The sequence below is a fragment of the Pangasianodon hypophthalmus genome, chromosome 7 (genome assembly GCF_027358585.1).
Source record: "Pangasianodon hypophthalmus isolate fPanHyp1 chromosome 7, fPanHyp1.pri, whole genome shotgun sequence".
In the NCBI taxonomy this organism is placed as follows: domain Eukaryota; kingdom Metazoa; phylum Chordata; class Actinopteri; order Siluriformes; family Pangasiidae; genus Pangasianodon; species Pangasianodon hypophthalmus.
The window spans coordinates 11,006,908-11,021,182 of NC_069716.1; the positions used below are offsets into that span (position 1 = coordinate 11,006,908).

A 14,275-nucleotide genomic window follows, 5' to 3' on the forward strand; every position below is an offset into this window, starting at 1 on the left:
CTGCAAAGGATTTGCATCCAAGTATTACAAATAATCCTAATATTTATGATTATGTTAGTTTGTCCAGTTACTTTTGAGCCTGTGAAAATAGAGGGATCTTGCAAAAAATGGCTGTAATTCCTAAATGGTTAATGCAATATTTTTGTTAAACCCCTTGCATTAAAGCTGAAAGTCTACACTTCAATCACATCTTGATTGCTTCATTTCAATTCCACTGTGGCAGTGCACAGAGGCAAAATTACAAAAATTGTGTCACTGTCCAAAACCTTATGGATCTGACTATACAAGATCTTCACATGATTACATTTACAGCATTTAGCAGATGCCAATATTCAGAGTGACTTACAGAAGTGCTTTGTAGTCTTTATCTAAAACACATCCTCATGATGACATGATTAGGGCTCCTCCTGATGGATGTGTGTACTGAGTGCAAACTAGACATGAAGGCCATGTAACAGGGGCTAAAATTTCTCATTAAATTCAGGTAGAAACATTGAAATTACTTATTTCAGTGCATTCAGGTTCAATAGAAGTTGAGCCATTCACATATTGCTCCATTTTTAAAAAAGAATAACCTATTTTGAACCGAATGGAAAATAATAGCAGACTATTATTAAAATAATCAAAAAAAAATAAATAAATAAACTGCCAAGTGCTACCTGCCATCCTGCCGACTGATGGTGAATCCATACTCCAAGTGCTGAAGGAAAGAGATATTGACCCCAACCAGAGGGGTACCATCGACTGTCACCACCTGCCCTCGCACCACAGCCACTTGACTAAATCAGAAGATATGGAAGAATAGATTTGAAATAGAGTTCTTACTAAACACCATTTTGATGTCAGTGTCAGTGAAATGCTGATGTTTCCTTTTTGTTATAATTTTATTTTTTCTGCTTTAGGAAAGCATGGTCAACTCACACACTATCTGAAATTGTAAATTAGCTACTCCAATTGTATAACTGTAGCTAAATAAGGTAGTATAATATAAATAATAAGTATAATGTAAATAATAAGCTGAATAAATTGTATAATAATGTTCTGTAAAAACAAACAAACAAAGACACTAGCAGCAGATCCTTAAAGGCCTGTAAATAAATAAATAAATAAATAATAAAGCAAAAAGAACACTGTTAAATTGCTGAAGCTACACTCTTAAAACTGGAAACAATACTAGACTCACCAGCCACTCAAGTGCTCAACAACCCTTTTGTATTGACAGATAGATAGATAGATAGATAGATAGATAGATAGACAGATAGATAGATAGATAAACTTCATTGTCACAGTACAGGTACTCAGCAATGAATCTACCAGAAGTGCAAATAGTACCATTGTGCAAAGTTAACAACGTGCATAGTGTTTAAGTCCTATAAGTTGCGAGGTGGGACTTCCGTGATCCGGATTGAGATTCGTGGAATTTTCAGGCTCCAGGCTCCCCACGATCCTGTGTAGGATAAGCGGTACAGAAAATGGATGGATGGATATATATACAGAGCGATAACATTAAAACCACTGACAGGTGAAGGTGAATAACATTACCGTTTCACCTGACAAGGGGTGGGATATATTAGGCAGCAAATGAACAGTCAGTTTCAAAGTTGATGTGTTGGAAGCAGCAAAAAATGAGAAACTTTGCCAAGGGCCCAGTTGTGATGGTTAGATGACTGGGTCAGAATATCTCCAAAACAGTAGGTCTTGTGCTGTGTTCCCGGTATGCAGTGGTTAGAACCTACCAAAAGTGGTCCAAGGAAGGGCAACTGGTGAACTGGCAACGGGCACCCAAGGCTCACTGATGCGCATGAGGAGCAAAGGCTAGCCCATCTGGTCCGATCCCACAGAACAGCTACTGTAGCACAAACTGCTGAAAATGTAAATGCTGTGATATGTTAATGCTATGATAGAAAGGTGTCAGAACACACAGTGCATCAAAGCTTGCTGCATATGGGGCTGCATAGCTGCAGACCGATCAGAGTGCCCATGCTGTCCCCTGTCCACCGCCAAAAGCGCCTACAGTGGGCATGTGAGCATCAGAACTGGACCACGGGGCAATGGGAGAAGGTGGTCTGGTCTGATGAATCTTTTCTTTTACATCATGTGGATGGCTGGGTGCATTTTCGTCGCTTACCGGGGAAGATATGGCACCAGGATGCACTATGGGAAGAAGGCGAGCCAGAGGAGGCAGTGTTATGCTCTATGAAATGTTCAGCTGGGAAGCCTTGGGTCCTGGCATTCATGTGGATGTTACTTTGTCACGTACCACCTCGCTAAACATTGTTGCAGACCAAGGACACCCCTTCATGGCAACAGTATACCCTAAGGGCAGTGGCCTCTTTCAGCAAGATAATGCACACTGCCACACTGCAAAAAAATTGTTCAGGAATGGTTTGAGGAACATGACAGAGTTCAAAGTATTGACCTGGCCTCCGAATTCCCCAGACCTCAATCTGATCAAGCATCTGTGGGATGTGCTGGACAAACAAGTCTGATCCATGGCGGCCCCACCTCACAACTTACAGGACTTAAAGGATTTTCTGTTAATGTCTTGGTGCCAGATACCACAGAACACCTTCAGAGGTTTTGTGGAGTCCATGCCGCGATGGGTCCGGGCTGTTTTGGTGGCAGAAGGGGGACCTACACAGTATTAGGCAAGTGGCCATTGTTACATTCAAGCTCTGTCTGTGTTCTTGAGTTTAACACCAAAACTGACCTCCAGCTATAAAGACCTTCAAAATTTAATGATTTCTGTGTCCACAGCAAGATTATGGGCTCACAAAATCCAAATTTTTAAATGCATTCAAGCTTCCTGCTCATTTGTTGTGTCCTTCCTCTGTTCTGTGTTTAAAATTCTCAACAAATTACTACACCACAATCTATAAGCCATTAGTTGTCACCTCACCTACTCAGTCTAAGGTAATTATATAAAAATAATTTCTATTAGAGTTGTAAGCACAGTTTAAGATCTATAAGGTAAGGGTATCAATCTTATGCAAGGACTTGATTATAATTATCACTTTCATTTCATGCATACTGCATTTTCATAATAAATCCTATTATGCATATTTAATCTCAGATATAATTACCGTGTTTCATTGTCTGTATTTGAGGAAAGTCTGCCTTTCAAAATAAAAACATACAACATAAAAACCAATATAATGAATCAAAATATTTGAAAGCAGGATGTATCTTTCTAGATGTTTGTAGAATGTGTAAGAAAAATGCTCTGCAGTCACCAATTTGCATACTGCAATTGATTTTGCCCCAACACAGGCTATTTAATTAATGTATTTGTTTATTAAGTAGCATGTGTGGGAGAGGGTTTAAAGAAATGCATTTCACTCTTTTTTAGAAAGTCTCTCGCTAGCCTGTGTGTTTTATAAAAAGATGCTGCCACCATTTTTCTTCTCTCAGGCAGGAGGAGAGGCTCTGTTTAAAATTTACAGTGACATCTTTATTTTCACTAAGCACAAACTACCATAAAGCATAAGGTGGCAGCAGGGGAATGGTCAGGTGTTGGCTGCAGACAGAGAGGAGGCAGGGGACCAGCAGGTAACGTGTGATGAGTCTCACCTGTGCCTTTTTACCGATAGGCTACTTATGAGTGTTCCTCTGTGCTTTGAGGAACTGCCGTAACCAGAGAGAGAGAGTGGCATAGGGGGAACGAACACAGACACAAACACGAAGTGTGAATGTGAAAAGTGAACTTGAACAGGGTGAAAGCCACAATCTAGTGATGGCCACTTTTCACTTGTGTTGTTTGGTTGAGTTTTTGATAATGCGTTGAAAAGCTTGGTGCAAGATAAATGTGAGCATCAACTTTTGTCAACAGTTGCCTGTCTCCCAAGTCCTCTTTCCCAACCACACATGCTAGGGTTGTACAGTGGTGCCTAAACAAGGGAGGAGGTACCAGACACAGTCACGGTAAATTCTCTACTTAGTGAGTTAGTTAAGTACCTCTTCAAACTCCACCAGATGCAACATCAGGAGCAGGCCGAGAACTGACGGATGCTCCAGATGCTGCTGCAACCAGCTATGCCTCCAGCTGAGGCATTGAGAGACCTTTTGGAGCTCTTCGAGGTCTTTTTCTCTCTGTGTGTCTCTCTCTTCCTCCACACTGTCTTTCCCTAAAGTGCCAGCTACCTACCTAAAACTGGCCCCCTTGAATCTGGTTTCCACCCCACTTTTCCTCCACTCCTTCCTCTCTGATATCTGCCCCCGCCCCTCTCTCCACACAGCTAGAAAATTCTGTTGCTCTCGGTAAGACAGAGTAAATAAAGCACAATAGAGAAGGAGTGTCTGGTCATCAAGTGGGAGGTCCTCACCCTCTGATACTACCTACTGGGGCACCCCTTTACCTTTTGTTCCAATCACACCCCTCTCCAATGGCTCCACCGCATGAAAGATGCCAAAGCGTGGATCACTCATTGGTACCTGGCACTTCAGACATTCAAGTTAAAGGTGGTCCACAGGCCAGGGGCACAGACGGTAGTGGCTGATTACCTTTCCTGCCAAGGAGGGGGTGGGGGGCCTGAGTCAGGCAGTTGCACAGTGCCAGCAGTGGACCGAGAGGAGGTGGGAGAACCAGCAGGCAACAAATGATGATCCTCACCTATGCCTTATTACAAATAGGCTACTTATGGGTGTTTCTCTGTGCTTTCAAGAACTGCTGTAACCAGAGAATGAGTGTGGCATAGTTGGCAACACAGACGCACACACAGAGCTTTAACTTGAACCTTGAACTTCAACGGGCAACAGCTGCAAGCTAGTGACGGTCCCTTTTCTAGTAGGTTGTTTTTTGGTTGAGGTTTTTGAAAGTGCACTAAAAAGCACAGTGAAAAATAAACACAAGCACAAAGCTTTGTCAAAAGTCACCTGTCTCCCGAGTCCTCCCACCCACAGCCAGAGTTGTACACATAAATACAAAACAATCTCATTTTATGTGTTGATAGTATGTATGAAATACTATAGACAATGAGGTGTTTGAATAGTGTGTGAAGTGTTTGAACGCTGATGTTTGTACATACACACACCTGGCATCAAAAGGCATTTCTCCATACAGAGTGTGTGTGCTAGCCTTGCCCATAAGGAAGCGGACTCGCTGAAAGAAGGTGTGCTTGGACAGAGGAGTTGAATCTGGCTGGCTTCGGCTCTGCTGCAGCAAAGTGAGTGGATCAGGAGCTCCTTGACAAAAGGGTTTATTACTGCAGTTGGACTGCTGACAACAGTCTGGATCAACACAGTCTGTAAGGCCGTCTGAAACATATACAGAAACACAGAAATCAACAATGTTAATCGTACTTTCGCAAATTCTGATCACATAGAAGTTTGTTCGGGGTATCTGAGGAAATTAAATACATATTGAGTTATAGGGAAGAAGATAAATTCTTCTCTTTTGGAAACAATACTCACTGCAAGGCAGCACTACAAATTTGAGCTACACACAAGATTCACATGATTATGTTCTAAATTATAGCAGATGGCATTTTCTGTTGCATCCTGAGGCTGTGGAAGTAAATTTCTCATGACCTTAACACAAGTATTTATTCTTGAATAAAAAGATGATGGTCTCCGTTAAAATGACAACATATTTCCATTTCAACAAGAATTCATATATTCAATTTATTTCCCCCTTAATTCTGCAAATGCCATTGACAAGTCTACCTAACCACACAGTCTCTCTTTAAATGCCAGTAAGCAGAAATATTCACACTGGAAATAATAGCTTTTGTCCATGTCATAATGACCTATTTAAAACCACATTAGCAATATTGTGCTCTCAATGAGCACATTACATGTTGCCTGGATGAACCTTATCGCTGTGAGGTAAAGTTTAAAGAGCATGAACTGAAGTGTTTTCAGTTCAAGGTCATCTGCCTCTAAGATTGCAAACAAATTAGGATGAAGAATATTTGACTTGTAAATGTCTGTGTTGCGTATTCAAAAAAGTATTTCTTCTAAAGAGGCATTCGATGTCTTTTGAACTAGTTTCTCTCTGAAACTAGTGATCTCCTAGGACTTTTTATGCACAAGAGTCCCTAAAGTTTACATAGAATGGTGCAAAAAGCAAAAAACATCCATTGAGTGGGATAAAAAGCATCAAATAATGCACAATACATTGAACCTTCAGGCAGATGGGCTGCAACAGCAGAAGACTATATCGGGTTCCCCTCCTTTCAGTCAAAAACAGGAGTCTGATGCTACAGTGGGCACAGGATTACTGGAGAGCTGAAGATTCAAAAAATGTCACCTGGTATTTTTCCAAACTGTTCTTTCAACAAGATCATATTTTTTTTCTCCAATATGATGTATGATGTGCACATTAACTGAAGCTCTTAACTGCTTGGATAATAGCATGAATAAGCAGGTGTATACGTGTTCCTATTAAAGTAGCTTGCGAGTGTATATTGAGTGTAAGTCAGTATACTTATACTGTCACCTCACCACGGGAGGCATTTAGTGGAATGTTTCCCTAGGCCTACTTCCGATTACGTCACGTTCAGAATATAATTTTTTTTAATGAGCATTTTGTTGCGAACCATGTATTAAACTTTCATTTTAACTCCAGATGCCCATATTTTAATAGAGCTCACTTCATATCCCCTTAGACAGCATCTAGCTAGCTCAAACATCCATATTAGACCAGAAACCACAGAAATGGTTCATCAGTTGTCTAACGTTTTATGAGTTGGAACTGCACTGAAGTTGAATGCAGAAACTCCATAGCATATTAAATGTGAGTGAGCAACAAGAAGATTTAGAGAAGCTGTGGGCTTCTCAGTGGCACTGTCCTGACTGCAGTATTCAGGCTGTGATTCAATACTAGCACTGTGGTGAGCTATTTTGTCTCAGTGTCACTCTACTGGTGGGCTGTGAATAGTGCACCCATCCCTATTGTCCTTCTCAAAAGCCTCTGAAAACATACCAAATTTTAATGCATATTCAGAAGCATGCACCACTTTTCGACACCATATCAACCCTCTTGGAGTAAGGTGAGTTCAGAGAGGGGTGAAAAGAGATATTAAAAATGATCACATGCTTTTGTGAGAGCCTAGGCTCAATAGGTATAGCTGCCTTTCATCTTAACCCAGCTGTTTTTTCAACAAATCATTTTTTCTGCACTGGTTTGTCACCTGCATCGCTGAACCCTTTATCTGCAATCTCTCATGCAATCAGATGAGGAAGAGGCTGTTTTTTTTTCTTATATAGTTCTCTCTCTCTCTCTCTCTCTCTCTCTCCGAGCTGGCCCTGAATCTCGGCACACTAACGCACACTAACACTGAAGTGCCTAACCTCAGAACAATCAGAATAAACCAACTTATGAATTTTCAAAAACAAAACTGCATAAGACATCAGAGAAACCAAACACAAGCACAAAGTAAAATGCAGTGCTACCTGGCCCTAAACTGACAGTTCACTATAGTAGAAATACCTGAACACAGTAACTGAGCAAAAACACAGAACCACGCTGACAAAGTACAGACTCAGTGCAAACAGACGGGCAGTTATTAGAAATCATGGTTGTCTACAGAGCAGAGTACTGTGGAGACAAACCTGCATTTTCTAACTGAGTGCAAAAAATACACCAATATACACAAATTTATTTTAAAAAATTAAACTGAATTGAATTGAGAGACAGAGAGAGACAGAGAGTCCTCAACAGGAATGGTAGACATTGAAGGTATTGCCATTGTCCAGATTTAAAAAACACCCAGTAGTTGGGCTACAGTGGCATATAGCCATGGCCATGCCTGCCTTGAAGAGCTGGGAAAACACAAATCTAGACGCACAATATGATTCATCTAATCATTCCTTCCTGACTTCCTGGCATTTTTGCAAACTTTATCAAACTGTAAAAGATCATCATTGGAATGTAACATTTGATTTAAAAAAGTGGTCATTTACCTCAGCTTGTCCCCATCAAATGTCTTTAGCCCACAATGGCTATGTTTACATGCAGCCTATAATCCGTCAATATCCTGACTGAGAGATCAATTGGAAAAACAAACATTCGTGTAAACACATCGAATAGACTAAACCAACTGAGGCCAATCCGATTAAGATTTCTATCCGACTGAATAAGGTTTCATCGTATTCCTTTGAATAGACCATATATAAAAAAAAATAGAAAGATAGATGAATAATACCTATGTAAACCTTTGTTTCTGAGAATTTTCACTAGCAGAATCTGTATGTGAGTTCTGTGCATCTGCGTTTAGATCACAAAATGGCCATGTAAGTAAGCAATTCATGTTTCAAATTTGAATCTGTTGTTCTTGTGTTATTCCCAATCAAGGGTCTTTAATCTTGGTAATATTAAAAGAGGAGTAAAGGCATTATAACAATCTATAATGTGTGTAGTTATTTTCAACAAGTAGAGAATCCTTGTTCCTGAATGTCAGACAAATATAAAAAGGTTAATCAATTTTACTCGGGTCACAGACTTTCACTGTCCTTTCAATAATCACATTTGAATGAGAGAAAGAAATAATTTAAAACTGGCTAAAACACAAGCAGTGCGATTAAGGACCTGAACATGTTGACTGGACTCTATACATACTCTACAGGGTGTCCAGTTTAAGATACGTATAAATGATACAATAAGAAACAATAAGAAACATATAAATGGTTAATTCAAACTGCAACCAGAATGAAATATGAAATGTATGTAAAAATATTTTTACATATAAACATTAATCAATCATTCATCACTTCTTAAGGATATCTTAATATAGTATTTACACTGGAACACTGGGAGAGAGGTAGTAATACAGTCTGAATGGGACACCTTTCCACTGATGGAACCCATGACCCATGCCACTGTTTTCATAATTTTGCCACACTTTTCGAAATTTTGTATTTGTACACCACCACAGTGGATTTGAAATGAAAAAATCAAGATGTCATTAAAGTGTAGACTTTCAGCTTTAATTCAAGAGGTTTAACAAGCTATTGCATTATCCTTTTAGGAATTACAGCCATTTTACATAGCCTCTCCATTTTCACAGGTTCAAAAGTAATTGGACAATTGACTGATAAGCAGTTTCATAGCCATTTGTGGCCTGTTTCCTTGTTATTTCATGACAAATTAAGAAGATAAAAGGTCTAGAGCTGATTCTAAGTGTTGAATTTGCATTTGGTGGCTGTTCATGGGAACTCTCAACATGCAGACCAGAGGGGTGTCGAGGCAGGTGAAAGAGGCCATCATTAGGCTGAAAAAACAAAACAGACCTATCAGAGAGATCGCAGAAACTTTAGGAGTGGCCAAATCAACAATTTGGTACATTCTTAAAAAGAACAATCTCAAGGATGTAGGCGTATCATTGTCAAAGTCTACAATCAAGAGAAGCCTTCATGAATGTACATACAGAGGGTTTACCTCAAAATGCAAACTACAGGTAACACCACTGGTAACACTGTGGAACAGAAAGGCCAGATTAGACTTTGATGGAAAACATCTAAAAAGTCTGCCCAGTTCTGAAGGAAGATTCTCCGGACAGATGAAACGAAGATTATCTCGCACTGGAATGATAAGAGAGGAGTATGAAGAAGGAAAGGAAGAGGTCATGATCCAAAGCATACCACATCATCTGTCAAACAAGGAGGAGGAAGTGTTATGGCATAAGCATGTATGGCTGCAAATGGGTCACTGGTGTTTATTGATTGACTGTTTACTGATGCGAATGAGAAATAGCAGGATAAATTCTGAAGTGTACAGTGCTATACTTTCAGTTCAAATTCAGACAAATGCTGCAAAACTGATAGAACATTGCTTCACAGTACAGAAGGATAATGACCCAAAACATACCGCGAAAGCAATCCAAAAGCTTTAGAAATCCAAGGCAAAGAAATGGAATGTTCAGTCAACTGACCTCAACCCAACTGAGCATTTTTTTTCACTTACTGAAGACAAAACTGAAGGCAGAAAGACCCACAAACAAGCAGCAATTAAGGTGGCCTGGCAAAGTATCTCAAGGAAGGAAACTCAGCATTTGGTGATGTCCATGGTTTGCAGATTTCAGGCAGTCATTGACTGCAAAGGATTTGCATCCAAGTGTTCCAGTGATTCCAATGATTAATGCAATAATTTTGTTAAAGCCCTTGAATTAAAGCTGAATGTCTATTCATATTGGTTGGAAAGTATTCATATTAGTTTATCCTTTTTAACAACAAATGCAGTCTTCTCAGGCAAAACCCAGGGCTCAAACCAAGAATAGACATTCAGAGCTATTAATTGTTTAAACACTCACACCTTGACAACAAGAAACACCTGTCAGTCACGTGCTCCAATATTTCTGATCACTTGAAAAATGGGTGGGTTCAAACAAAAGGTGCCATGCTTTAAGTCATTTTAAAAGTATAGTATAGAAAAGTGAACTATATATTTTCAAAGTATGTAACCCCTTTTTGGCCCCTCCTGAAACCTAACAAAGTGTTACATTTACATATATAGCTTCCTACAAGGAAATCTCTGGGTCCCCAGCTTGTGATGGTGAAATGTGCTGGATGTTAAAGAATATAAATGCAGAGCCTATATAGGGCTAAAATGACACTTTCTACCCATAGAAAAGTAATAAAATACCCAATTTATTTAAATCTAGGCAAATGACCAAATAAACAAATCAATCAGTAGATAAACAATGAAAAGGAAAGAAACAAATAAAGGAATCAGTTAGCTTAGCAACGTAACCCTCTTACTTTATTAATACAGCCCAAATAAACTATAAACCCTCTTAATTTAGTAACACAGTTCAAATAAACTATAAATTCACCCCCACCCCTTCAGCTATGTTTATTCTTCTATTCACAATTATGCTGAATACTTTACCCACTACAAAAACACTCCTGAAAATTAAATACAGAGCCAATTATTTATAACACCAAAATAACCTTCGTGTTTCAGTAGTAATTCTCAACCCCTACGGACAATGCAGGAATGGAGAGGAAAAGTTCAAACCCCAATCAGGCATGAGTATGTCTGGAAATGTTCACAGTTTAACCTCAGTGGTTAACTTGGAAATATTGAGAAGACAAATTCAACCAAACTCTCACGTGAAATAGTTCTTAAACTATACCAGCACTGGTAACCTCGTTGGGGCCCATATAAGATAAGATAAGATAAGATAAACTTTATTGATTCCACAGTGGGGAAATTCACTTATCACAGCAGCTCACAGACAGTTAAAGTGCAGGAAGAAAGAAAAGGAAGGAAGAAAGAAAAGTTAAAACTATAACTATATATACACCCTTAGTAATAATAAAAGAAATAAAATTATATAAAATTCTATAAAATTTATAAAATATTGCACATATGAACATCACAGTAATGCGGTGTTGTAAGAAATAAAATTACATAAAATTATAAAATATTGCACCTTTGAACATCACTGTAATGCGGTGTTGTAAAGTCTGACAGCCACTGGTATGAATGACCTGCGGTAGCGCTCCTTCCTACACTGGGGGTGTAGCAGTCTGCTGCTGAAAGAGCTACACAGGGTCTCCACAGTCCCATACAGGGGGTCAGCTTGGCTAACATCCTCCTCTCACCCACCACCTCCACAGAGTCCAGTGGGCAGCCCAGGACAGAGCTGGCTCTCCTAACCAGCTTGTTCAGTCTCTTCCTGTCCCGTTCTGCACTGCCTCCCACCCAGCAGACTACAGTGTAGAGAATTGTGGAGGCCACCACAGTATCGTAATATGTCCTTAATAATGTCCTGCACACTCCAAAGGACCCTAGTCTCCTCAGCAGGTGGAGGCGACTCTGGCCCTTCAAAGCATCAGTGTTATCCAGCCAGTCCAGTCTATTGTTTAGGTGGACACCTAGGTACTTGAACCTATCCACCTACTCAATGTCCAAGCCCTGGATGGTCACTGGTATGTGGTGCGGTGTTCTCCTTCTCCGGAAGTCAATCATATATCGCATATCGTTGGGGCACATATGACAGGTAAATCCTTGGAAATACGGCAACAAAAATATAACCAAGTACTCACTGTACTCCAATATGTATTCACTGGTGGAACTTTGAAAAGAAACCTGCTTTGGCTCTTCTCTCCCGAGGACACGATACGAACCTTTCGCCGCGCCGTTCAACTGTCCACTCAGCATCCAACCGGTGGTGAATCAACAGGTACCCGTAGACCTAACAGCCGACGAGCGTGAAAATGGCGTCTGGAGCGGCAATTGTCCACGGCTCCGCACTTTACTCGGCCTTCGCCCTTTTTTTTTTTTTTTTTTTTTTTTTTCCCTTCACGTCACTTTGCTGTTTTTAGAATACAGTACTCACTGTAGCCGGGTTAACGGCTCTAAATTTTGTGGGCCAGTACTTACGTAGTTAGTCTCAACCAAAGTTTATCAAAACACGCTAAACTGTGTCCAATATGGCGTTCACTCGCCGTCTTCTCTCTCTCTCTCTCTCTCTCTCTCGTTCCCGTCTTCCCGCGCTCTCCTTTCTCCAAAACTTCCACCTGTCAATCAGTTCCTTATTGAATACTCCCCCATGGGAAAACCCAATCAGTTCCATAACCTCTCCTTTTTTCCGTGCATGTCCAATAGTGTAGCAAAACAAAAATATATCCATTAATTAAGTACAATATTTTAAACAATAACCATTTTACAAAAAGAACACAATAATATTCATTCTCATTTATATAAAACTACAAAAACACATTTATTAGAAAAAACACTGAAAATAGCAAACTTGGCATATTCACGTTCACCAGTACCCTACAAGTATATTTAGATGTAAATATCAGGAAATGAAAGAGGAAATTCTGGTCTGTTGTCTCATATTAATCTTTTGATCTCAAACCCAAATGTTGTCAGTGTACAGCAAAAACAAAAGAATTGGCCTTGCTGTTCCAATATTTTCAGAGGGGACTTATATATATATATATATATATACACTTCCCCAACTTGCATATCATCTATCAAATCACCTTCCCCATTCATTCATATAAGGCAAGATTCTTCCTTACCTCCATCATTGTCAACACTGTCTTCACACTCACGCTCCGTCACTGTGTTGCAGCCTGGGCCACTCCAGCCAGGCTGGCATACACAACGCCAACCGCTTTGCTCCATAGTACAGCGGCCTTTGCCATTACACAAACCTGGGCATCCATCTAACACAACAGTATTACTGAGGATTAGTATTCAAAGTGTAATATTGTCAGTCAATGACTGTAATACAAACATATGTCTCAGTAATAACATTGATTCTATCCAATTCAAATCAAATCGAATTTTATTGATCACACACACAATATACGCAGTACCACATGCAGTAAAATGCCTTTTATGACTGTCCGGTGATATAAAACAGAATTTGCAGAAAAACAGAATTTACTTAAGATAGATGGCAAAAAAAAATGCATTAACTGTATATGGTATAAAGTGTGCAGTTGTATAGTCAGGTCCATAACTATTTGGACAGTGACACAATTTTTGTAATTTTGACCTTGTACACCACCACAATGGAGAAAGTGTAGACTTTCAGCTTTAATTCAAGGGGTTTAATAAAAATATTGCATTAAGGAATTGCAGCCATTCTTTTTACATAGTAAATTTTTACAGGCTCAAAAGTAATTGGATAGGTCTGGGGATTTTTTCAGCCTAATGATGGCCTCCTTCACTTGAATCAACACCTCTTTTGTTTTTCGCATATTGAGAGTTCCCATGAACAGCTACCAAATGCAAATTTAACACTTGGAATCAACTCCATACGTTTAATCTTCTTGGTTTGTCATGAAATAATGAGGAAACAGGCCAAACCTGGTCGTGAAACTGCTTACCAGTCAATTGTCCAATTACTTTAGAGCCTGTGAAAATGGAGAGACTATGTAAAAATGGCTGTAATTCCTAAAAGGTTAAAGCAACATTTCTGTTAAACCCCTTGAATTAAAACTGAAAGCCTACACTTCAATCAATCTTGAATGCTTCATTTCAAATTCATTGTGGTGGTGTACAGAGCCAAAATTAGGAAATTTGTGTCACTGTCCAAATACTTATGGACCGGACTATATGTGCAATATGTGCAGATGTATGTGCAATATAATGCTATGCAACTCCTCAATGCTGTGCATTTCTTCATATATTGATGCGAGAAACATTAAATCCAAACCTGTTGAGCTAAACTGTATTTACACCATACAGAGGAAATAAATGCATTATAATTGAGTATTTGTTTGCACTAAAATATTACTGGCATATGATACTGTGCCATTCAACTACAAAAACAATCTATGATGGAATCTATGATGAAATGTGAATGAATTTCTA

The 14,275-nt window shown here is 39.4% G+C and overlaps 1 protein-coding gene across 2 annotated transcripts in view; it reads right to left on the reverse strand.

Moving 5' to 3' along the window:
* The window catches only part of LOC113542771 (teneurin-1), a 141,488-nt gene that overhangs the window by 66,643 nt on the left and 60,570 nt on the right, over nt 1-14,275 (reverse strand). For both annotated transcript variants that reach the window (XM_026940521.3, XM_026940520.3), the window contains exons 11-13: nt 12,973-13,119; nt 5,031-5,253; nt 660-779 (exon numbers count right to left, since the gene is read on the reverse strand). In XM_026940521.3, the coding sequence (XP_026796322.3) occupies nt 660-779; nt 5,031-5,253; nt 12,973-13,119 (490 nt within the window). The remainder of the gene's footprint in view (nt 1-659; nt 780-5,030; nt 5,254-12,972; nt 13,120-14,275) is intronic.